The sequence below is a fragment of the Rhinatrema bivittatum genome, chromosome 3, assembly GCF_901001135.1.
Source record: "Rhinatrema bivittatum chromosome 3, aRhiBiv1.1, whole genome shotgun sequence".
Lineage (NCBI taxonomy): Eukaryota > Metazoa > Chordata > Amphibia > Gymnophiona > Rhinatrematidae > Rhinatrema > Rhinatrema bivittatum.
This window is the reverse complement of record NC_042617.1, coordinates 225,715,828-225,742,664: the sequence shown is the minus strand read 5'-3', so window position 1 is coordinate 225,742,664 and position 26,837 is coordinate 225,715,828. Positions and strand designations below refer to the sequence as shown.

The 26,837-nt window shown below is 47.3% G+C and overlaps 1 protein-coding gene across 1 annotated transcript in view; it reads right to left on the bottom strand.

Moving 5' to 3' along the window:
• LOC115087279 (lysosomal-trafficking regulator-like) overlaps window positions 1-26,837 on the bottom strand; it is a 1,534,685-nt gene that overhangs the window by 125,415 nt on the left and 1,382,433 nt on the right. Inside the window, 1 exon segment of the mRNA XM_029594260.1 lies at window positions 26,309-26,408. Within this exon segment, the coding sequence (XP_029450120.1) occupies window positions 26,309-26,408 (100 nt within the window).

Here is a 26,837-nt window from a genome sequence, read left to right as displayed (position 1 = left end):
TGGCTAAAATAGCTTCTTCCACCTCCTCCTTTTTTTTTTTTTTTTGCAAAATCATTTTTATTGTAAAGACAAGCATTTCCACTAGCACTGCAACATATTCAAAAACAATAGCAACAAGAGAACAAACAGTACAGTAGTGATGTTGGCCTCCTGTTTAGTAACAATACCCACACCAATAAGCAACCAAAACCTCCACCACTCCCAACACATTCAAACTGCACAAACAAACACATCACATGTACCCCATTCAGACAACCACCTCACCTTCCAACCACAATCGCACCCCCGCCCAAGAGCCCTAAAAACATTTAGGGAAAGAAAAAACCCTGAATAAGAGAATTTAGTAGCAAGGCTACTCAGGAGTTACTCGCCCCGGGAGAGCTGGTGTACCAAGTTTCAATATATCCTGCTGTAAGCAATTGAGTCTGGAAATCCAAGGTGAGAGAAGAGTAATAGCAAGCCCAGCAATCTGCATATCGCTTATCCCTAGGCTGAGGAGACTTGGGAAAATCCATACGTTCCAGCAAAATCATGTCCATCATGCAATGGTGTCAGGCCACAAGTGAGGGTGTACTCGCAGGCTCAATCCACTCAGCAAGTATTGTTCGGCAAGCTAGTAGAAAAGCAGTCCTGCCAAAGCGATCCTGTGCCCCCGTACATTTCACAAGGAGCGCCTGCGGTCCTGCCAATAGGAGCACAGCAGACAATCATAAAGGTATCTGAATACATTTATTGACCCAGGCCAGTATATTTTTCCAGAAAGTCTCCAGGGAAGAGCAGAGAATCAGCCGATGCAACATGGTACCCTCTGTTGTGGAACATTTAATACATAGTGGAGAGGAGAGACGACCCATTTGAAAACGGCACACATCGTCACAAATAGTATGATGGATAATCCGAAATTGCAGGTCGCGCAACCCGCAGCCCTTCAGTCGTTTATGTAGAGAAGTGAAGCATGAAGTAAGGAAGGGAACTGTAACATCCTTTGCACAAAACGGTGTCCAGTAGAGGGCCAGAAGATCAAGATGAGTCAATCGCGCATTTGAAATCAATCTACTCCAGCCCTGTACAGAATTAGTACACACACTCAACCAGTGTTTTAGCAAAAGCAGTTTCGCGTGCATACTCCTCTGATTGCCAGTAGTGGCGAGCTTGTAGGTAGGCAAAGAAAAACTTACAGGGTAACTTCTAATTCTCAACCATAGTTGTATATTGTAACACTTGAGGGACGTCTTCTTCAAAGTAATGATAGGTATACCTAAGTCCACAGTGAGCCCAAGTCTTGAAGATGCCACTGGTGGTAATACCAGGCTGAAAATCACAGTTACCCACCAGCGAAGTAAACAATGAGAACAAGCCCGGAAATCCATACAGCCGACGGAGCCACCGCCAGGCCCTGCGGCATGGATAAAAAAAACATTTGGGAATATTTAGATTGTACTGTGGCCGCAGGAGCTTGGACCACGTAGAGAGGAGACCAGGGCCAAGTCATACGATTTAATATCCCTTCTTCACAGTAAGTATATTCATCAAGAATCCATTCCCCAATAAAACGCATCTGACAAGCAACATTGTAAGCACGGAAATCGGGCAGGCCCAATCCACCCTGAGCCTTCGGGTACACCAGTGTTTGATAGGCAATCCGTGCACGCTTACCCGCCCATATAAATTGGATCAACCCCCTCTGCAATTTATTAAGATCATAAACCTTAAGCCAAAGGGGAAACATGTGTAACTTGTATAACAATTTAGGAACAATTATCATTTTAACTAGAGCACAACACCCTGAAAAATTGAGGGGAAGAGACTGCCAGGCCTGCAACTGTTGTCCCAAGGATGCCAAGGTTTCACATATGTTACTCTCATAGAGCTTATCCAATTCTCTGGGGATCCATACTCCTAAATATTTTAGTTTCCCAGGTGCCCATTTGAAGGGGAAGGAGCCAGGCCATGTCTGTGGAAGCTGTGAATGTAGGGCCAATGCTTCTGACTTGGAAAAATTAATGCAAAGGCCCGCTATATCCCGAAACTGTGTAAAAATAGAGGGTATTATAGGCACACTCTGCTGGGGTCGTCCGACAAAGAGCAGAATGTCATCCGCAAACAAAGCAAGTTTAACGGGTTGGCCACTCAAACTGATTTCCCAAAATCCTTTGTCCCATCTTAACTTCTCAGCTAATGGCTCTATTGCCAGTACAAATAATAGGGGGAAAGTGGGCACCCTTGCTGAACCCCACATTGCAGAGGGAAGGAGACCGATAAACCTCCGTTAAGAAGAAATTTGGCACTAGGATTGTTGTACAGAACTTGTAGCCACGTAACAAAGTCCCCAGTTATCCCATATTGCTGGAGCACCCAAAACATATAATCCCAGGATAAGGAGTCAAAAGACTTTTTGGCATCCAAACTTAGAATAAGAGCTTCCTCCTGGGGATAGTAATTTAGGGCAGCAATGAGCCGTCTCACATTTTGCACCCCTTGGCGACGAGAAACAAAGCCAGTCTGATCTGAGTGCATCAAGGTGGGCAAGATAATGCTGAGCCAAGCTGCCAAAACTGCTGCAAGAATTTTAATGTCCACATTTATTAGAGAAATAGGCCGATAAGATCCCTTCTCTTGTAAATCCCTCCCTTGTTTTGGCAATAACATGATAGTGGAACAATTTTCATCCGGTGGGAGGTTCTTACTCAGAATGAGAGTTATAATATGAGGTTAGACTTGTCAATAATGGGAACTTTAGGATTTTGTAAAACTCGTTACTTAGCCCATCAGGTCCAGCTGCCTTGCCTTTTTTCAGTTTCTGTATGATAGCAAAAATTTCAGAGTCCACTATGGGGGCATTTAATGTATGGAGGGTGTCTCCAGGCAGGTTTGGCCAATTTAGATGTTGAAAAAAAGCTTCTGACTGCAATCGAGGGAAAGGTTTAGATGCATATAGCAACTTGTAATACTTTACAAAACTCGCTTCAATATTATGTGGATTAGTATGATAGGCACCATCACTACTCTTAACCCCTGCAATAAAAGACTTGGTTTTGCGAGGTCTGGTTAAGTTCGCGAGAAGCCTACCCGGAACATTCCCATGTTTAAATAATTGATATTTAAAATATCTTAAGGATTTCAACACTCTCTGGTGCAGAGAGTGTTGAGAGTTTAAGGCATTCCGTATCTGGTCAGCCTCTTGCTTGTTGACTGGAGTTGAGTCGCAAGCAGATTTAACCTGCGCTCACTTTAACTCTGTGGTAAGAAGCAGAATTTCTGCATTTCTCTGCTTGTTACGCGTGGCAACGTAAGCAAAAATTTCCCCCCTCATTAGTGCTTTTCCAGCAAGCCAAAGCGTGTGCGGGTCAATGCCGGGCGTATTATTGAATTGAATATACTCGTCCCATCCCTCTTTAAGATACTCCTGAAAGCGCACATCAGAGTCTAAATCTGGAGGCATTCTCCAAGAAAAAGCTGCAGGAAGGGACCTACCCAAATTTAATGTAACAGAGATGGGGACATGATCAGAAATTGAAATAGGCCCAATAGTGGTATCTGAGATGCGAGAAAAAAAACGCTCGGGCACCAAAATATAATCCAACCTTGAATAAGAGCTATGAGGATGAGAAAAAAATGTGAAATCCTGTTCCTCTGGGTGTAGAGTCCTCCAAACATCTATTAAATTGAGTTCATTACAGAGAAAATTAACGCCTTGATGCATGTCATTACTGCTCGCAGCTCTAGGGGGCTTACAATCAATTTGCTTATCCATGACCGAATTGAAGGCGCAATCAGGTAATTTCGTTAAAATACCCACCAAATGGGTGAAATAATCATGGGAATAGACGTTTGGAGCATAGGCATTACAAAAAGCTATTCTTTGATGGCAGAGTGTCCCCACCACAATGACATAACGACCTTCCACATCCTGTAACACCTCCTCCAGCTGAAATGGTACCTGTTTGTGCAGAAGTATTGCCACTCCCCTCTGTCGCGAAGAATACGAGGATGAGTAGCAGCTCCCAACCCACTCCCGTTTCAATTTATGTTCCAGCTCCGTCAAGTGAGTCTCCTGTAAAAAGACCACCTGTGATTTGGAACGCTGAAACATGGATAGCAATTTTTTCCTTTTGATTGGAGAATGTATGCCATCCACATTCAGAGATGTTATCTTAACCGATACCATGTCAGCTGTTTAAAGGGAACATAATAATAGCAGACAGCACAGAAGTGACAATGACAGTGGCGGGACCGAGCACCCCTCAGCCTGAGTGCCCCGCCTCCCATGTCCGAAACAATAGAAAAACTTTCCAGACAGATTTAAGAAATCGAAAGGGCTCCTGGGTGTATCTTTGAACCCTCCCCTCCCCCCCACCTGTTTCCCACACACATAGACACACGGTCTGCAACCATACCCACACATACTCCATGCATACGGGTCTCATCCAACCCCATAACATTTTGCTCCACAAGAGGCACGAAATACCCATCTGCCCCATAGGGCCATGGGCTTCCCTCTGTCCCTTTCCCCCCACAAGCCTTCGCCACCACCATCCCCCTTCCCTATACTTAAGGCACTACAGCTGGTGACAATGAAACAAACACTTTGAATTTTACTAAACCACTGAACCGCCCCTCAAAGAACAGTGAACTGTAATAAAAAAAAAACTGTGAGGAGATGAGAATTATACCCTTAATTAGGGGCCCAAAGTCTGTCATATGGTAACTACAGTGAATTGAAAAACAAAGTATTTTGCAAATGCAGAGCCAGCAGGCTCACACTGCTAGGAATTTGAAGACCTGACTTGCTGGCGAATTTCAGTCCATCAGAGCTGCGTCATTCAAGTAGCATGGACTTGTTCCAGGATATAAAAGAATTGGCTTCTTCCTTTTTAGAGAAAAACAGGGTAGTAACATTGTGCTGCACTCGGAGTTTGGCAGGAAAAAGTAGTGCAAACTGGATCCCCCTTTTATGTAACTCTGTGCATGCAGGAGACATAGCTTTACGCTGTGCTGAGACTGCTGCGAAGAAATCATGAAACAGCATGATCCGGTGGCCCTGATATTCCACACCCCTGCGCCGCCGAAAGGCTCTCATAAGTTGAATTTTGTGGGACCAGTTTAAAATTCTGGCCATCACAGGCCGAGGCTTGCAAGTTGCTTCCCTGGTCGGCCCAATTCTGTGTACCCTTTCGCAGCGCAAGCGCACCTGAGCCGGCAGCCAGACTTCAATAAGATCATACAATTCTTGGTCTGACACAGATTCTGGAAGGCCAATTATTTTAATGTTGTTACGCCGGTTCCTATTCTCTTGATCCTCTAAACGGTCCAGCAGCGAGGAATTTTGCATGGTTAGATCTTGCACTTGCCTTTCCACAGTGTGCAGCTGGTCCTCCTGTGCAGATACTCTATGCTCCGCCTCGTCCTCTGATCTGGGCCTCTCATCTGTGGGAGAGAAGGGACCCTGTCTTCAAAAACTTGAGTCAGTTCCTGTCTGCTTTCCGGCAGATGTTTGATGAACCTGTCCGCAAATCCACGGCTGTCTCTGAATTGCTCCGATTGCGACAAGGTACTCGGACTGTGGCCGAATATGCAATGGAGTTCCGTACCTTGGCCGCAGAGCTGAATTGGAGAGACGATTGTCTCCACGGGATCTTTCTGGAAGGACTAGCCTCACGCCTTCAGAATGAGCTAGCGGCGAAGGAACTTCCGGAAGACCTCGATGGCCTGGTAGAATTGGCCAATCGACTGGACTGTTGGATGAGGCTTCGCCTTCCAGTAGTCAAGACGGCGAGGAGGTCCTCACCTCCTTCCAAGAGTGCTTCTGAAGTCCCTGGGACACCCGCCGAGGAACCCATGAAGTTGGGTCACGGAAGAGTCTCCCCACAGGAACGCCGGAGGCAGATAAGGGAAGGACTCTGTTTTTATTGTGAGCAGCGGGCCATCAGATAGCGGTATGCCCAACTCGGTCGGGAAACACTCGGGCCTAGGACCGAAAGGAGGTCTCATCCTGGGCCGTGCTTCTCCTGCATCTCCACTAACGCTATCAGTGGCGTTAACATTCGCCGGCGGCAAGTTACACACTTTGGCCTTGGTGGACTCCGGCGCCGGGGTAACTTCATTATGAAAAGTCTGGCGGAGCATTTGGAGTTACCGCAAGTTCGCCTTCCAGCGCCCTTGGTCATCTCCTCCATTCAAGGGAAACCTCTCCCGGAACGCGTGACACACACCACGGATCCTGTCCCGCTGAGGGTTGAAATCCTCCATCAGGAGCGCATGCCATTGTATGTTTTGGAATACTCCATACACCCGATTGTCCTGTGCCTTCCCTGGCTGCAGGAACACGAACCTCAGTTTAAATGGAAGATTTTGCAGCTGTCTCACTGGGGGCCGAAGTGTCACGGCAATTGCCTCCAGTCCGTGGTTCCTGTCTCCTGTCCTGTGGCTTCCACCAGCCTTCCAGGCCTTCCGGCCCCCTATGGCGCATATGCGGATGTGTTCTTGAAACAGAAGGCCGAGATACTTCCACACCATCGTTCCTTCGATTGCGCCATCAATCTCCTTCCTGGTACTGAGCCTCCTCGGGGCCGCACATATGCCCTCTCGCCTGCTGAGACACAGGCCATGAGCAAATACATCAAAGGGAACCTGGAGAGGGGCTTCATTCAGAAGTCTAAATCCCCTGCCGGGGCTGGTTTCTTCTTTGTCGCGAAGAAGGACGGGAGTCTCCGCCCCTGTATCGACTACCGGGGCTTAAATGCTATTACAGTCAAGGATCGCTACCCCTTGCCCCTCATCTCGGAGCTCTTTGACCGGCTCCAAGGGGCGAGGATCTTTTCCAAATTGGACCTCCGAGGGGACTACAACCTCATCTGAATCAAGGAAGGTAATCAGAGGAAGACGGCCTTCAATACCCAGGACGGCCACTATGAGTATCTAGTGATGCCGTTCGGGATCTGCAACGCTCTGTGGTGTTACAGAACACCATGAATGAGATCTTCCGTGATCTCCTATACAAGTGCATGGTTGTGTACCTGGATGACATTTTAGTGTTCTCGGATTCCCTGACCGCGCACCATCAGCACGTCATCCAGGTATTGCAACGGCTCCGAGAACATCAGTTGTACGCAAAATTGGAAAAGTGCCTCTTTGAGAAGGAGTCCCTTCCCTTCCTGGGATACATCATCTCCAGTGAAGGGTTCCGTATGGATCCTCATAAGCTGAAAGCCATTCGGGAATGGCCCCAGCCATCCGGATTGAAGGCACTCCAACGATTCTTGGGATTCGTGAATTATTATCGGTCATTCATTCCACACTATGTGTCCATAGTCGCCCCGATGATGGCCCTGACCCGGAAAGGCACGGATCCCAAGAAGTGGCCTCCAGGAGCGGAAGCCGCTTTTCATCGCCTCAAGGAGGTGTTCCTGCAGCAACCATGCCTTCGGCAACCAGACCCACAGCGCCCATTCATCGTTGAAGTAGATGCCTCACCAGAAGGCGTAGGCGCCGTCTTGAGTCAGACGGCTGATAATCACAAACTTCCTCCGTGTGCCTTCCTCTCACGCCAGTTCTCCCTGGCGAAGAGAAATTACGCCATAGGAGATAAGGAGCTGCTAGCGATCAAGGTCGCCCTCGAAGAATGGTGCCCCTGGCTGGAGGGAGCACAGCACCCGTTCACGATCTACATGGACCACAAGAATCTCGAATACCTGCACCGGGCACAACGGCTCAACCCACGGCAAGCACGGTGGGCTCTGTTTTTCACCACCACTACTCAAGCGGATGCTTGAGTATGTCACGGCTCACCCTCCAACACATGCCAGCACCAAGGCCGATGCCCTATCGCGGGTATTCGAATCAACGGAAGGTTCTGAGGAACCGTGATACATCATCGAACCATCCTGCATCCTCTTGTCTGCTACCACAACAATCCCTCCAGGGAAAACTTTAGTTCCCCCGGGCTTGCGGAAACAAGTCTTGGCATGGGCCTACGACTCCCGCTGTTCTGGCCACCCAGGGCAATCCCGGACACTACAGACCCTGCGCCGCTATTACTGGTGGCCAAAGGTCAACAAGGATGTCCGAGCGTACGCAGAATCCTGTCAGTCCTGCGCCCGCCATAAGAGAATCTTCGGCTCGACCCCAGGCCTACTTCAGCCGCTACCTGCGCCTTCTGAACCATGGACTCATGTGGCTACCGACTTCGTGGTAGACTTGCCACCATCCAGCGGCAACACAGCAATTTGGGTGGTCATCGACCGTTTTAGTAAAATGGCGCACTTCGTGCCGTTGCCAGGATTGCCATCTGCTCCGCAACTGGCTCAGCTGTTTGTCCAACATGTCTTCAGGCTACATGGCCTCCCTAAAAGTATCTTCTCGGATTATGGACCACAATTCACTGCCAAGTTTTGGAGGGCCCTTTGTTTGAAGTTCGACGTCACGTTAGACTATACGTCCGGTTACCATCCTCAGACCAATGGCCTCGCTGAGAGAACTAACCAGACGTTGAAACAGTTCCTCCGGCTATACGCCAATGAAAAACAAGATGACTGAGCCAGCCTGCTACCCTGGGCCGAATTCGACTAAAATTCCCACGTCTCTGCGGCAACGGGATCCTCCCCGTTTCAGGTAGTTTATGGGAAACAGCCACGACCGCCACTGCCTGTCCCCACCACTGTGACGTCTCCAGTAGCCCAGCTCTCGGCTGAAGAGCTGCATCGTCTTTGGTTATCCACAAAGTGTGCCCTGATCAAGGCCAGTCAGGCAGCTAAGAAGTATGCTTAACAGCACAGGAGACCATACCAACCTCTCCAACCGGGCCAAAAGGTTTGGTTAAGTACGCAATTTATCCATCTGAAGCTACCATCGTCACGACTGGCTCCGCGATTCATCAGGCCATTCCCCATCACCCGGCAGGTGGGTGCAGTCTCATATCAACTTCGCCTCCCTCCGTCTCTTAAGATACACAATACCTTTCATGTCTCTCTCCTGAAACCTCTGGTATTGTCATGGCCCTCCAGCACGCCTCCTACTCCCCAACCTGTCGCCTCCGAAGATGACCTCACCTACCAGGTTCGGGAGGTCCTGGATGTGAGAAAACATCGCAAAAAGTGGGAATATCTGTTGGCATGGGAGGGCTTCGGCCCTGAAGAAAACTCCTGGGAGCCGTTGGCAGACATCCTGGATTGGAGTCTATTGGACCAGTTCCACAGAGACCACCTGGCTAAACCCAGGCTAAACCCAGGCCTCCGGAATGGCCCAACGCCTGTTGTGTCCCGCGGCCCTGGACTGCGGTCCCCTATCTCATCCACGGCGGTGACCCGCCGAGGCAGCCTCGGGGGAAACCCCTGATCGAGTGCCCCGACGCGGGCCCCCGGCCTGACCGTCGGGTGAAGAGCTGTCTCTGCTCCATCCCCACGCCGGCCCTGCAGTCTTTCCTCCGCGGAGGAAATTCAAGATGGCCGCCACCATCCTTAGGGGCGAGGCCGCGCACCCTTCTGAGATTTAAAGGGACCTGATCCCTTTAACAAGCCTCACCTGTTCTTGATCAGCCTGAGCAGGGGAAGTATTTAAGGAGACTTCCTCTGCCCATTCCCCGACTTGGCAACGTCCCTCAACGCTGTCTAGTCTGCTTGCTTCGGAGAAGTTCCTTGCACTTGGACGCTGGTTCCTGTTTCGTCTTGGTGTTCCTGGTTCCTGACTTCGGATTGGCTTATGGTGATTCTCTGGTGCCTGACTTCCAATTGGCAAGCAGTGATTCTCCGGTACACGACTGCGGACTGGTGAGCGTTGATCCTCTGGCACTCGACCTAGGACTCCTTCAAAGCTACCGTCTCCAAAGGCTCACCTCCCAGAGGCCCGGGTTCCTACAGGCTCTTCCTGGGGGGACCGCGGGCTTCCAGGGCGAAGCTCCAGTCAGCCCTTGCACCGACACCTGACCTCTCAAAGGTCCGCCTAAGTCCCAGCGGTCTGGGTCCCTACAGGCTCCTCCTGGGGGGACCACAGACTTCCAGGGGTGAAGACACAGCTCCTCTTCTCGTCTCTTCATCAGTCTCCGCTGCCGCCTCAGTCTCCAGTGCTAAGGGTCAGCTCGTCCCGCCTTCTGCTCTGCCTTGCCTCCCGACGAGAGAACCTACGGATCCTCCGAAAGGTATACCATCCTCCCGTCGGCCAAGGGTCCACAAGCCTGAGCGTAACACTTTTTTAAATGATTTAATGTTACTTTGTGAGCTCAGGTGTTCTGGAAGTGAGTTCCATAATTTCGGACCAGCGACAGAAATGGCTCTGTTTCTTGTGGTGGAAAGTTTGGCTAGTGGGAGTGATGGTATGATCAGCTGTAATTTACTTGCGGTTCTAGTTGTAAGTCGAGATCTGTGTATATGTATGACATTATCTAGGGCTATATTATCAGCTTTATATATTGCATTGTGTAAGATTGTTAGAATTTTGTATTCAATTCTTTTTTCGACCGGAAGCCAGTGTAGACTTTTGAGCACGGGGGTGATGTGGTCCCATTTCTTTTTGCCAGTTAGGATTCTAGCAGCAGCATTCTGTAGTAATTGAAGTGGTTTTAAGGCCGCTTTAGGTAGACCTATCAAGAGTGAGTTGCAGTAGTCAAGGCTGGTGAAGATAAGAGATTGTAAGACTGTCCTGAAATCTTGGTGGTGAAGTAGTGGTTTTAGATGTTTGAGTATTTGGAGTTTATGAAAGCCTTCTTTTGTTTTTGTTGTGATGTGTTTTTTGAAGTTTAGTTCACTGTCGATTCAGATGCCCAGGTCTTTTACGTTATCTTTGATTTGGATACGGATGTTGTCAATTTGAAGGAAAGATGTAGTTTTTGATCTTGAGTTATTTCTTTCTATTAGAGTGCATTCGGTTTTGCTCATGTTTAGGCATTATTTTAGGCGGTTTAGCATGTTTCTATTGAAATAAGGTGAGAGGCTGTTATTTTCATTGCATCTTCAATGGTGGAAGTAATTGGAATGAGTAGTTGTATGTCGTCAGCATACATGTAGTAAGTTACACCTAGGCTTGATAGGAGTTGGCATTGTGGTAGTAGATAAATGTTAAAGAGTATGGCCGATAAAGCAGATCCTTGTGGCACTCCAGTTTCGAGGGGGATGGCTTCTGATGAGTTGTTGTTGATGGAGACTTTGAAGTATCTGTCTTTTAGGAAAGAAGTGAACCAGTCTAGGGTTTTGCCTGAGAGGCCTATGTTTGCTAGTCTAGATATTAGACTTTTATGGTCGACTGTGTCAAATGCAGTGGATAGGTCAAGGAGGATTAGTAGATGGCTTAGTTTGTTATCGAAGCTTCTTAGTATGTTGTTTGATAGATTTAGCTGTAGGGTTTCTGTGCTGAGGTTTTTCCGGAAACCGTGTTGGTTGGGATGTAGAATTTTGTGGTTATCGAGGTGTTCATTGAGCTGTTTCAGGGCCGCTTTCTCTGTCATTTTGGCTAGGAGGGATAGGTTTGATATTGGCCGGTAGTTGTTTAAGTCGTCTGGGTTTAGATTCTTCTTCTTTATTATTGGTTTGATTGTTGTGAGTTTTAACTTTGTGGGTAACTCACCTTCTTCGAGGGGTTTATTGATAATTGCTGCTATTGTTGGGGCTATGGTATGAGCAATTTCCTTTAGGTCTTGAGTGGGGATGATGTCTAGGTCATGGCGTGCTGGGTTTATTTTTCTTAGCATTTTTTCTGTTTCCGAGGAGGAAATGGGTTTGAAGTTAGACCATGGTGTAATATTTGTTGTGGATACTTGGTCTTCTATGATTGAGGAATTGGTGAAGGTGTCGGTTATTTTGCTTATTTTGTTCTTGAAGAATGTACCTAATTCTTGACTTAAAATTTTGTTTATGGTTGTGTGGGTGTTGGTGTTTTCAGAGATGAGGTTGTTTACTATGTTGTATAAGGACCCCCGCTGGACTTTTGGCAAGTCTTGTGGGGGTCAGGAGGCCCCCCCAAGCTGGCCAAAAGTCCCTGGGGGTCCAGCGGGGGTCCGGGAGCGATATTGGCAATATTCATATATTGGCGATATTGGCAATATTCAAAATGGCGCCGACGCTACCTTTGCCCTCACTATGTCATATGACCCGTATGACATAGTGAGGGCAAAGGTAGCGCCGGCGCCATTTTGAATATTGGCAATATGGCGCGAGTGCAGGAGGTCGCTCCCGGACCCCCGCTGGACTTTTGGCAAGTCTTGTGGGGGTCAGGAGGCCCCCCAAGTTGGCCAAAAGTCCCTGGGGGTCCAGCGGGGGTCCGGGAGCGATCTCCTGCACTCGTAACGTCGGGTGACAGGAACCAAAATGGCGCCAGTGCTACCTTTGCCCTGTCATATAGTAAGGGCAAAGGGCCACCGGCGCCATTTCTATTAACTACTGCTTACTAGCTGCCTTACTGACCATTTAAAAATACAAAAAGACCATTTAAAAATACAACTATTTAAAAATACAGAGGAGAGCATCACATTCCAGTGGGAGCCCTGAGAGGAGAGGATCACCTTGCTGGTGGCTGAAAGGAATCAGTAAGTTTTTGCTTGGGACATTGTCTTTTTCAAAAGTATTGGGGCAAAGTTAACTATTTGGGAATATTATTTAGTGTGTTTTTGTGTTTTGTGTTTGTGCTTTTAATAGTGCTTTTAATAGTCAGTAAGGCAGTGAATAAACTTAGGCAGTCTTCCATTCGTCTGGGAGACGAATGGAAGACTGCCTTTAATACGAGAGACGGGCATTACGAATACCTAGTAATGCCATTTGGGTTGTGTAACGCTCCGGCAGTCTTCCAAAAACTTATGAACGAAGTGTTAAGTGAGATGCTGCACTCGTACATCATAGTATACCTGGATGACGTTCTAATCTATTCCCGAGATCTAATGTCTCACAGTCAAGATGTCAGACAAGTACTACAGGTCTTGAAAGACAATCAATTGTACACCAAGCTCGAGAAGTGTATGTTTGAATGCGAATCACTTCCCTTCCTGGTTTATATTGTGTTATCCACTGGGTTTCAGATGGACCCAGAGAAGGTATCTGCGATCACCAACTGGCCACGTCCCACGGGAGTGAAGGCCTTGCAGCAGTTCCTTGGATTTGCGAACTTTTACAGACATTTTATTCCTCACTATTCTCTGAAGGTAGCACCGCTTACCGCTTTGACTCGAAAAGGAGCAGATACTAAAGAATGGCTGGAAGCGGCTTGTCGAGCCTTTGAGGAGTTAAAACAGGCCTTTTTGATGGACACTTGTTTATACCACCCAGACCCGCAACGCCCTTTTGTCGTAGAAGTGGATGCGTCCAGCATTGCCGTGAGAGCAATACTTAGCCAACACTCCGACTCGGGCCAGTTGCTCCCATGCGCCTACTTCTCTAGAAAATTTTCCCTAGCCGAATGCAATTACAGCATCGAGGACAAGGAACTCCTGGCGATCAAGTTAGCCTTCGAAGAATGGAGACAATGGCTTGAGGGTGCGATTCATCCAGTCACCGTATACACCGACCACAAGAACCTAGAGTTCCTGTGCCAAGCACAACGACTAAACCCCAGACAAGCCAGGTAGTTCCTCTTTTTTAATCGATTCGACTTTACTCTTCGCTATTGCCCAGCAGCAAAAAATGTACGAGCTGATGCTCTGTCCCGAACTTCGGAGATAGAGGAGCAGGAGGAGCGTCCTCAATACATCCTAGACCCAGCCAAGATTAGCCTGGCAGCAGTAACCGTAAGTTCACAAGAGAGACCAGTAGTTCCCAAGCGTCTCTGGAAGGGGGCTCTCAGCTGGGCTCACGATTCCTTGTCTGGGGGTCATGCCGGTCGAGACAGGGAGCTGGATTTACTAAACCGCTACTACTGGTGGCCAAATGTATGACGAGACGTCTTTACCTATGTGAGTTCCTGTCCCACGTGTGCCAAACAGAAACCACAAATTGGTCAGCCATGGCGGTTATTGCAACCACTGCCAGTCCCCACCGAACCTTGGACTCATATAGCTACAGACTTTGTGGTTGATTTACCCTCTTCTAATGGCAAGACAGTCATCTGGGTCACAGTAGACCGTTTTTCTAAAATGGCTCATTTCATGCCATTAGCCAAATTGCCATCTGCACCAGAGCTGGCACTACTGTTTGCCCAACATATCTTCCGCATTCATGGACTCCCACAAGACATTGTCTTGGATCGAGGCCCGCAGTTTACGGCTCGATATTGGAAGGCATTATGCAAAAAATTCAAAGTACAACTCAGCTTCTCTACAGCATTTCATCCGCAAAGCAACGGGCAAACAGAACGGATGAACCGCTCCCTAAAGGCGTTCCTTCGGGCTTTTGTTAACGACAAGCAGGACAACTGGGTAGAATTGTTACCCTGGGCTGAGTTTTCCTATAACAACCAGATTCACTCTGCTGCTGGGAAATCCCCTTTTCAAGCAGTGTACGGAAAACAACTTAAGCCACCTTTACCCCTGCCTGTGTCCGTACTGTCACCAGCAGCCCAAGTGTCGGCTCAGCAGTTATATGGACTCTGGAATTCCATCCAAGATAAGCTCACTGCTGCGGCCAGGACAACCAAAAGACATGCCAGCACCCGTATTTCTCCCTGGAGATCGAGTCTGGCTCAGCACCAAGAATATCCACCTCAGGCTGCCTTCTAGGAGACTAGCGCCTAAATATTGTGGACCATTCCGAGTGGCAGAATGTATGGGATGGTATCCTATCGCTTACACTTGCCTACCATGCTATGCATCCACAACGTATTCCATGTCTCCCTCCTTAAACCGGTAGTCCTCTCCCGATTTCATCGATGTCCTCCGGATGAAGCGGTCTCATCTACTACCGAGGATCCCTATACCAGGTTTGGGAGGTCCTCGACGTTCGTTTCTTCAACCGTCGATGGGAGTATTTGCTGGCTTGGGAAGGCTGTGGTGCTGAAGACAACACCTGGGAGCCTGCTCGCAACATCCTGGACAAATCTCTCTTGCAGTAATTCCACTTGGCTCATCCTAGTAAACTGGGTCCCTTGAAGAGGGGGCGTAAGGGAGGGGGTACTGTTGCGGTCCCGGTTGCTAGACTAGCGACCGGGTCCTTACCTGCCTCTCCCCGCTCCAGGCCCCGGGAACCACCGTGTTTCGGGCCTTCTAGGCCGCATGGCAGCGGCATCTCCACGAGGGAGACGCCGCCGAGGCCCGCTGCTGACTCTGCCCCCTCGGAGGCACGGGCGCGCGCGAAGAACGCCAATTTAAAGGTCCAGCACCCGGAAGTGCTGGACATCCCCCAAGCTGACGTCAGACGCCGGCAAAGTATTAAGCCGGCATCTGCCTGCATGGAGCTGCCTTGTAACGAGGTTTCTCTTCTGAGTGTCTAGTTGCATTCCTGTTGGTCCTGACTCCACTCCTGCTGATCCTGACTCCGCGCCTGCTGACCCTGATTCCGCTCCTGTTGTTCCTGTACCGACTTCTCCGGATCTTGATCCAGCCTCTGGTTTGTTTCTCTGGCTTCTGACCCTGGCTTGCTTCCGACTCTCCATGCCTGCTGCCTGCCTCGATCTTCAGATCGTATTCCACTCATCTCACTGCTGTCTCCTAAGTCCCAGCAGTCCTGGTCCCTACGGGCTCCTCCTGGGGGGATCTTGGACGTCCAGGGTGAAGTTCCATCATTCTCCGTTAGTCTCGCTGCCGTCACTTAAGTCTCAGCGGTCCGGATCCCTACAGGCTCCTCCTGGGGGGATCTCGGATCTCCAGGGTGAAGACTCAATCTGTCCGACCGCTGTGATTCTGTCTCCCGGCCTACCTTCTTCGGCGGTGCTCTCCATTCCGCCAGGCCGGCCCAAGGGTCCACCATCCAGTTAGCAACAGCTATATCTTAGTATTGCATTTATTACAATATATTTAAACATCAGGAGTATTAGAAGCTTCACACATATAGAAATCTATATTAAAAATTAGAAAAGTAAAATCAAGTGTTTCTTTTGTCAATTAGATGGAATTTCTTTTTTTTAATTCTTTATTTATCAATGTTTAAAATACAAACAGAAACGTTTACAAGTATATTCCTATATCTCATTTCCATTAATGGATAAAGAAAAACAATTTCCATACTATTCAAACTAAAAATAAACTACTTTTACTGTTAGAAATGTCATAAAGAAATGAAAATATCTAAGGATTTACTGGAAGAAAACATTGCAAAAAAGAAAACAAATACCAGAAAATAAGGAGGAAATATCAGCCCATTATCCTTTTTTGTCACCTGAACTGGTTAAGTAGTGCTGGTCTCACCCTTACGATTATCAAAAAACTCCATAATTGTCAGGGTTCTTAAAAAATATATCTATTACTATCTATTTTCATCATGCATTTACATGGGTATCTAATGTTTATTTGAGTGCCTAATAATCTAGCTTCCTGACGCATTCCCACAAAGAGTTTCCTACGGGTTTGTGTATCTTTTGTTATATCTGGATATATCCAGACTTTTTGTCCATAGTACAGTTTATTTCGATTTCGAAGAAACAGTCTTAGGACTAGATCTCTATCTGTAGGCAAAACAAAAGATACAAGCAAAGCTCCCCGATAATCTATCTGTTGCTCAGATGATGTTTCCAAGAAAACAGTCAAATCAGATTCAATATTCGGATTAGGAACTAGTGGACCTGAATCACTCACATTCCTAGCAATAGGGGCATAATAAATCTTAGTTATAGGTGGTATTGCTTTCTGAGGACAACAAAAGAATATCCATAAGATATTTTTTGAATTGTTCTTTAGGGGATATTAATTTAATGCATGGAAAATGTAATATTCTAAGGTTTAAATACCTCATATTATTCTCAATGTTTTCGATTTTTCTCATAATCTTAGTGTCTGATTGAATCAATTTATTTGTACTTCTTGAACGGTTGTTACTTGAACAGACATATCTTTAATTTTGACCTCTTGAGATTTTAAAATAGGTTCCATTATCTGAATCGTATTCTGAGAAGTATTTATTACACTTGATAATGAAGTAATTGATTTTTCTAAGGAGACCAATGCATTCCAAATACAATTCAATGTAATTACATTTGGTTTGGATAATTTCTGCATAGTGAGACCAGTACTCATCCCCCCTTCTTGGCAAATGTCTGTAATCGACTTGATTTCACTTGCCAAGTCCTCACCCCTCTCTCCTGCCTAATAGATTTCCTATTCGGGTCAGGTATAATTTGTTCTCTTAACACAACATTCCCTTTCTCATTGCTGCTGTCCAAGACCCGTTTAGGCATAGTTAAAAAGTCCGCTGTAATACCCCCAGGTCCCACCTCTGCCACAATTCCTCTCCGACCACTTGCCGTATTTCTCGGACATAGTCCTGTGGGGTTACTTTGAAACGGAGGGGAGGGAGTTTCAGGTGCACCCGGGCTAAACGACCTTTGTTCGCCCATGAAGGGCAGGTTATCTTCCCTACCTGACACCTTTCTCCTGGTGTAGAGGCTGTTGCCAGCGCAAAGTATCCCTCAATCAAAGGTTGTGATGGGGTAGTAGGTACTGGTGCAGAGGACTCCAGTACTCGACCCTTCCTCTTCGTATGTGTCATATTTTAAAGAAGCAAGTAATTAAACTGAAGATCTTACCAGAGCCAGCCTCTCCTGTTATGAATTCCGGCCGCGGCAAGCCGCGACCGGGACTTACTGCCACCCCCAGGGGCCGGTCGGACCGCCGGCACTGAGGCGGATCGTTTAGGCTCCTCAGCGGCAGCAGCTGCTGCCTTTCCAAAATGGCCGCAGCGTTTCTCCCCGCGCGGCTTAGCCCCACCCCCTGACTTCTGCTAGGGCCGCGCGGGCGGCTCTGGCTCTAAATTTAAAGGAACACTCACAGGATGTGAGCTGGTTCCTTCCTGCGGCATTCCTATTGGCTGAGGACTATTTAAGCAAGGTCTGGACCTTCAGACCTTGCCTTGACTTCTTGGCTCCTGAGTTTGTTCTGTTCCTGGTTCCTGGTTGTCTTCCTGTGTTGATTCCTGGTCCGGCTGACGTTTCTTCTGGTTCCTCGATCCCTGGCTTGGCGACGTACTATCTCTGGCTCTTGATTCCTGGACTGGCTGCGGATACCTCTGGCTCTTGATTCCTGGACTGGCTGCGGACATCTCTGGCTCGCGACTACTGGACTGAACTTCTTTAAGAGATCCTCGGGGTTTGCTCCTCGACCTGCTGAAGGCGTCAGCTATTGTTGTCTCGACCCGCTGGAGGCGCCAGCATCTGGATTACCCGACCAGCAGGAGGCGCCTGCATCCAGATCTTCTTCATTCCTATCTGCAACTCCGAGGATCGGCCTCGCCTACAGACGGTGGCCTAATCAGTCATCGTCGGACCAAGGGTCCATTTCTCTGAGCATAACAGTAAGTCAAGGCCATGGACCCGGCGGAGGCCTCAGCTTTACGAGCCATTCCCGGCCTGGCTCAGAAAATCATGGAGCAACAGAGTATGCTCGAATCCATGGCCGCCTCCATGGAGCGGCTCAACGCCCGACTTGATGCGGTGGAGGCCAACCAGCCTGGTGTATCTGCCACAGCTCCACTGGTCACACCTGTTCCACTCCCAGCACCGAGCAGCCTCCGTCCAGTTCTTCCACTTCCAGCACCACCACGATACGCCGGAGATCCTCGTCTTTGCCTGGGGTTTTTGGATCAATGCACGATGCATTTCCGACTACAATCACCCTTCTTTCCAGATGACATCACCAAGACCACCTATATTCTGTCCCTGTTGGAAGGCAAAGCTCTCACCTGGGCTTCTCCTTTATGGCAACGATCGGATCCAGTGTTGCAGAACTACTCTCAATTTATTGAGCTGTTTCGGACTACCTTCGAGGAACCTGGGAAACAAGCTGCTGCCGCTACTGACCTACTTCATCTCCGTCAAGGAGGACGTGCTCTCACGGATTACAATATTGACTTCCGCACGTTAGCCAACGAACTCCATTGGGAGGAGAGTGTTCTTCGGACCATCTATTTAGAAGGACTTACTGCAAAAATCAAAGATGAGTTGGCCGCCCGAGAACTTCCGGCTTCTTTAAATGGCACCATTGAATTGGCCACGAGGATCGACCGTAGGCTACAAGAAAGAGCACGAGAGGGTGGTAACTGGAGAAGACGGCCTACGTTTTCCCAGGCCCCGCCGCCCGCCACTACGTCTCCTCGAGAAATCCCTACCAGTGAGGGTCCCAGGGACGAACCTATGCAGCTCAGAAGGGGCCCGTTGACTCCGGAGGAACGTTTGAGACGACGCAGATCTGGGCTTTGCTTGTACTGTGGTGGTTCAGGACATCGTTTAGCTAACTGCCCTATTCGTCCGGGAAACTTCAAAGCCTAGGGACTTTTGGGGGTGTTTCCCTGGGCCTTGCTTCTCCAAAACCCCCACTCACTCTACCAGTAACTCTTCATATGAACAGACGAGAATTTACCACCTTGGCACTGATGGATTCTGGAGCCGGAGGAGATTTCATTCTGCAAAACCTGGTGGATGAACTCCACATCCCAGTCCAACTTTGTCAAACGCCTCTAGTCATTTCCTCCATTCACGGGGAACCTTTACCCGGCAGGATTACGCATCAGACGGAAACTCTGGACTGTTTTATTGCACCGGACCATTCTGAACAAATCACGTTCTATGTCCTGAAGAGAGCCATCCATCCTGTGGTACTGGGCATACCTTGGTTGCAACGCCACAACCCCCAATTTGATTGGGTTTCCTTACGACTAACACAGTGGGGTCCTGAATGCTCTGGGACTTGTTTGAAGGTCTCCGGGTCCGCTTCCAATTATATCTGTACCTCGATTCTGGGGGAATTGCCCCCTCCATATAAACAATTTGCAGATGTGTTCTCTAAGAAAGCGGCCAATACCTTGCCTCCTCATCGGACGTTCGACTGCACAATCAAGTTGATGCCTGGTTCCTCACCACCGCGTGGGCGAGTCTATCCTCTGTCTGCTGCCGAAACTCGAGCTATGACTGAATATATTCAGGACAACCTGCAAAAAGGATTTATCCGACGATCCACCTCGCCTGCGGGGGCTGGATTTTTCTTTGTGGAAAAAAAAGACGGGACTTTACGCCCTTGCATCGATTATAGAGGCCTCAATGCTATTACTATCAAGGATCGGTATCCCTTGCCTCTCATTGTGGAATTATTTGACCGTCTGCAAGGAGCTCAAATTTTTTCTAAACTGGATCTCTGTGGTGCGTACAATTTGGTATGAATACAAGAAGGGGATGAATGGAAGACTGCGTTCAACACCAGAGACGGACATTATGAGTACTTGGTAATGCCTTTTGGTTTAACTAATGCTCCTGCGGTTTTTCAAAATTTTATTAATGAAATCTTTAGAGACCTGTTATATACTTGCGTGGTGGTATATCTTGATGACATTTTGATTTTTTCCAAGGACTTACTAACTCATCGTCAACACGTGCTACAAGTATTACAAAGACTCAGGGACCATCGGTTGTATGCTAAACTGGAGAAATGTATTTTTGAAACTGAGTTTTTGCCGTTCCTGGGTTACATTATTTCTAAACGAGGTTTCCAAATGGACCCTACTAAAATAAAAAGCATACAAGAATGGGCTCAACCGAAGGGGCTAAAAGCCTTGCAGAGATTTCTTGGTTTTGCCAATTATTACCGACATTTCATTAAGGACTTTTCCAAATTATCTGCACCACTCACTGCACTCACATGTAAAGGAGCTAATATCACTAATTGGCCCACTGCCGCAGAGGAAGCATTTCAGGCTCTTAAGGACTCCTTTTTACAACAGCCCTGTCTTCACCATCCTGACCCAAGTCGCTCATTTACAGTTGAAGTCGATGCATCCACCGAGGGAGTAGGAGCAGTTTTAAGTCAGACTGATGCCAAAGGTACGTCTCATCCCTACTCGTATTTTTCAAGAAAGTTCTCTTCTGCTCAGTGCAACTATGCTATTGGCGACAAAGAATTACTAGCCATTAAACTCGCATTGGAAGAATGGCGACAATGGCTGGAGGGGGCCCAGCACAGAATCATTATCTTTACAGACCATAAGAATCTGACTTACCTACAACAAGCCCAACGTCTTAACCCGCGACAAGCTCGCTGGGCATTATTTTTTTCTCGCTTTAATTTTGAACTCCGGTATCGACCTGCAAGCAAGAATATCTAGGCGGACGCACTATCCCGTTCTTTCATCTGCGAGGATGGAGAGGAGGTCCTGCAGAATATCATTGACCCAGCCCGTATTATCCTTGCAGCTACCTTCTCTGTCCCGATGGGGAAAACCGTGGTTCCCAGCAGACTCCGCAACAGGGTACTGAAATGGGGACATGATTCCCAATTCGCTGGACATCCTGGCCATAAGAGAACACAGGATCTCCTTCAACGATTCTACTGGTGGCCGGGGATGTGCAAAGACATTCGAGTGTACGTAGATTCCTGTCCCGTTTGTGCCCAACATAAAAGTCCTGTGGGGAGGTGGTGGGGACACCTACAACCACTGCCGGCGCCAACCAAACCTTGGACTCATATCTCCACCGACTTTGTGGTTGATTTACCTGTTCTGAAGGACACACGGTTATCTGGGTGGTGATTGATCGTTTCTCAAAAATGGCTCATTTTACACCCCTGCCCGCCCTCCCCTCTGCTCCTCGTTTGGCTCAACTATTTATGTCTCATATATTCCGGCTTCATGGCCTACCTCTGCATATTACCTCCGATCGAGGTTCCCAATTCACCGCTCGATATTGGCGGAGTCTTTGTGCCAAATTTCATATTACATTGGATTTAACTACCGCCTTCCATCCGCAAGCCAATGGACAGGTAGAACGTACCAATCGTTCTCTCAAGCAGTTCCTACGGTCGTATGTTAATGCACGCCAGGATGACTGGGCTGCATTGTTGCCATGGGCGGAGTTTTCACATAACTATCACACCTGCTCCTCCACTGGATCCTCCCCTTTTCAAGTTGTTTTTGGCTATCAACCCATACCACCGGTGCCTCTGCCCCTGGTGGTGCCCTCTCTGGTGGCTCAGCTCACCGCCACACAGTTCAAACACTTATGGGTACACACTCGTCACATGCTCTGCAAAGCAGCTCAGACGGCTAAGAAGTTTGTGGATAGACATCGGAGACCGGCACCTCAATTTCATCCTGGCGATAAGGTGTGGCTTAGCACCAGAAATATTCGTTTGAGGGTTCCTTCTATGAGGTTGGCCCCTCGGTATATCGTATATCGTATTATCCTGTGACTAAACAAATTGGGCCCGTAACTTACCAACTACGCTTACCTACTTCTCTTCGCAACCATAACAATTTTCACGTATCCCTGTTGAAACCGTTGCTCCTCAACTGGCCATCTCGGAAGGTTCCTGTGTCTTCACACGTCCAGCTGGAGGACGACACGACGTATCAAGTCCGGGAGGTCCTCGATGTTCGGAGACGTGGCCGCAGATGGGAGTACCTTCTGGCATGGGAAGGATTTGGGCCGGAAGAGAACTCCTGGGAACCTGCTATTAATATCCTGGACAAGGATCTTCTCAAGAATTTTCACAACACCCATCCGGAAAAACCCAAGCCTTCTAGGGGGAGGCCTAAAGGAGGGGGTACTGTTATGAATTCCGGCCACGGCAAGCCGCGACTGGGACTTACCGCCATCCCCAGGGGCCGGTCGGACCGCCGGCACTGAGGCGGATCGTTTAGGCTCCTCAGCGGCAGCAGCCGCTGCCTTTCCAAAATGGCCGTGGCGTTTCTCCCCGCGCGGCTTAGCCCCGCCCCCTGACTTCTGCTAGGGCCGCGCGGGCGGCTCTGGCTCTAAATTTAAAGGAACACTCGCAGGATGTGAGCTGGTTCCTTCCTGCGGCATTCCTATTGGCTGAGGACTATTTAAGCAAGGTCTGGACCTTCAGACCTTGCTTAAATAGTCTTGGCTCCTGAGTTTGTTCTGTTCCTGGTTCCTGGTTGTCTTCCTGTGTTGATTCCTGGTCCGGCTGACGTTTCTTCTGGTTCCTCGATCCCTGGCTTGGCGACGTACTATCTCTGGCTCTTGATTCCTGGACTGGCTGCGGACACCTCTGGCTCTCGACCCCTGGACTGGCTGCAGATACCTCTGGCTCTTGATTCCTGGTCTGGCTACGGACATCTCTGGCTCGCGACTACTGGACTGAACTTCTTTAAGAGATCCTCGGGGTTTGCTCCTCGACCTGCTGAAGGCATCAGCTATTGTTGTCTCGACCCGCTGGAGGCGCCAGCATCTGGATTACACAACCAGCAGGAGGCGCCTGCATCCAGATCTTCTTCATTCCTATCTGCAACTCCGAGGATCGGCCTCGCCTACCGACGGTGGCCTAATCAGTCATCGTCGGACCAAGGGTCCACTTCTCTGAGCATAACACTCCTTAACAGTCACTTCCTTCAATCCTTTCACGGAGGTTTCAGAGAAGTACAACTCAGTCCAATGCACCCACTTGAGGCTAGGAAATTTGAAGAAACATTCAAACTCTATTAACAAAAACATTCAGGCAGAGTGGAAGCAAAACCGTGCGCCCCTTTGGCACGCGCGGCTTAGGTGACATGCCGGCAGCAGCTATGCGCCACAAAAGGGCCAGATTTAAAGACCCCACCGGTCCCTGATTGATGATGTCACTCAGGAGGCACGGCAGGAGCCCCTTAGGGGCCGGGACGCAGTCCTCACCCCCGGAAATGGCCTCTGCACGGTATTTCTCTCCGTTCCTTCTCCTCCACCTCAAGTAGACACACAAAAGGGCTGGATTTAAAGACCCCACCGGTCCCTGATTGATGACATCACTCGGGAAGCGCGGCAGAAGCCCCATTGTGTCCAGAAGCAGTCCTCACCCCCGGGAATGGCCTTTGCACGGTATTTCTCTCCATTCCTTCTCCTCCACCTCAAGTAGACACACAAAAGGGCCGGATTTAAAGACCCCACTGGTCCCTGATTGATGACATCACTCGGGAGGTGTGGCAGAAGCTCCGTTGGGGCCGGGAAGCAATCCTCACCCCTGGGAATGGCCTCTGCACAGTATTTTCTCCGTTCTTTCTGCTCCACCTCCAGGTGGAATTTCTATACTAGACCAAAGCACACAGATGTCTTGACGTAGTATATTTAATTTTATAAGTAATATTTTTCTGCACTTTATTAGTTTATAACTGACGAGGATAAATGATTGCTATGTTAGCCAATTACATGCTAATTGTAAATTGTTAAAAGTATACAGCAAAAAAAGTTATATTTACTGTGCGTTCAAGATATTTGTGGCTGCTGCCGTCCTATTCTGACACAGCACGCCCGAGGCTTTGGCAAAGAATTTTACTCTTGGTAAGCATCACTTTGTCATTTTTCTTTTACAACAACCGACTTGATCTGAATTAATTTGATTTATACAGGCTTAGTCTGAATTTATCTGAATTGATCTGTCCTAATTAATTAAATTTCTCATTTGAATTTAATTGTATACTTTTCTCATGTAAAATAAAATATATTCTTCTTTAGAGAATATGTCTCTGACTGGGTTATATACATGGTTCTGATTTCATAATAATTAACTGAGCACAATAAATGCATTAAATCTTAGGAGCTCTAACATGTTAACTTATGTGACATGATATTTCTAATGCAAGGAGAGTAACTTTTAACAGTAATCCATAAATGATTATTCTCCCCTTAGAAACATGTATTGGAACAAGGACAGAAACAAAGGGGCAGTCCAGGATTGCTTGATAGGTTTAGATTCTATGCTGGATTGCATAGAGAGGGGCATAACCAGTAAGAAAAAGGAGTCGTTGGTGAGGCTTCACCTGAAGTGCTGTTTTTAGTTCTGGAGATTGTATCTCAAAAAGAATAAGGACAGGATGGAAGTGCTCCATAGAAAACAAAGTGGGGTCTGCATTGGAAGAGTTGTGAAACAAGACTGGAGGATCTAAATATGTATTCCCTGGAGTAGAAGAGAGACAGGAGAGATATGATACAGATTATCAAGTACCTGAAATGAATTAATTATTCACAGATATCCAAAGGAAAGGAAACTCCAAGGGGGAAGACTCAGAAACAATGTCAGGAAATATTTCTTCACCAAAGGGGTGGTGAATGCATGGAATGCCCTCCCAGAAGTGATTTTGAAGATATGAATAATAATGGAATTTAAAAAGGCATGCAACAAACAGAGGATCTCTAGTGGCTAAAAAATTGAAATGAAGAAATGGGATAACTTCTGTTGCATCTAAAGTTTACATTTCTACATAGGAGTATCTGCAAGGAGAAGCAGTTATTATTCTTAACAGAAAGCAGTGGGTATTTTGCAGAGTGGCAGTTATTATCCTAAGCAACTTGCTGGACAAACTGTATGGACCATTTTAGTCTTTATTTGCCATTGATTCAGAATGAACAAACTTTGCTGCTTGATTGTCTCCAAGATTTGTATCTTGGCACTGGGAAGTTACGGCACACAACAAAAATACTGTGCCTTTACTTGTCACTAGTGCCAGCAAAAATTCGGCACTGAAGAGTGATGGTGCCAAAGGTGTTTTCCCAATGTATTGTCGGTACTTATATAGACTATTTTGGCTACTGTATGCTTTGTGCCAACAAGTGCAATTTCTCTCCTTTTTTGCTAAAGGGGAATCAGCACCTGTGTGAAATCTCTCTGAGTTATGGTGCTTAGCATAGGTGTAGGTGATGATCTGGGGGCTTGGGGAGAAGTTAAATATATTTTTTAGTGAGTAGCTTATGGATCTTCTGGTCCTGGGTGATATTTGGGAACAGATAACAGTTAGGTACACATTTATAAATAGTCATGCCAATAAAATTCCCTGAATCTGAATCACTGCCGATGAAAAGATGAGCTGAGCCTGGGCTGAGGATTAATCTTATTCAGGGTAGAGGATAACAGATAGCATAATGAGTTATGGATGAAGAAAGAGCATTACTAAGGGACTGAGTGGAAAAGTCAGAGAATAGAAGACTGAAGCCTGAAATAAATGGCACAAAGAAGACAGCAGTGTGAGAAAAAGTAGAATGACAGATTGCAAAATAATCACAGAGTGAACAGTAGAGTTTAGGAGAGAAGGAAGGGCAAGTTGTAGGAACAGTGAAGAAGATAAGAAAGTGAGACAGAGAGGTAAGTTATAAGACTTATAAAAACTAAGGTCCAGGTGTCATAAATTAGTTTTTGAGATCACATAGGTTATTCTTCCATAATAGGTAACACAATCTGCAATGAATGTATAAAGTATATCAATGATTATAAATCTGGAAGGGGCAGAGAATGGAGAGAAGAAGGATGTTAACAATGAACATTTTCTTAAATACATACTGTGATGCTGGTGAAGCTATTCAAATAAGCTGTGATGACACCACATTTGCTACCCGTAAAGAGTTGACAACTCTCAGGGACCCAAGCAGAACTTGTTACCTTTGAGAAAAACAAAGATTATAAAATGTTAGAATACTTTAACATTTGTAAGCAGACTGTACCTTGATATTTTTCTGTGTTACATCATTGTTTTCCTCACTAGGTTTTGTAACTCTATCAAACAGAATGAAAGTAATTCAGTGATTTTATTTGTATCTCTGATAATGACCACAGTACTTGTCTTTCAAAAATGTTTGATAATTTTATAGTTACAACTCATTACATATTTTTGATACTCATTTATTAATGCAACCCTCTTCCTAAAGATAACACTAGTCTACAGCCAAAATGCTTCCAAAATGAATGTAGTTAAACTTTACTAAATCTGTGTCATTGAGAATGAAAATGATGCTTAAAATTGTTGATTGGCTTTAGTTTTCACGATAAGCTACTGGGTCAATATAAACAACCTTTGACTTTAGAATTGTGG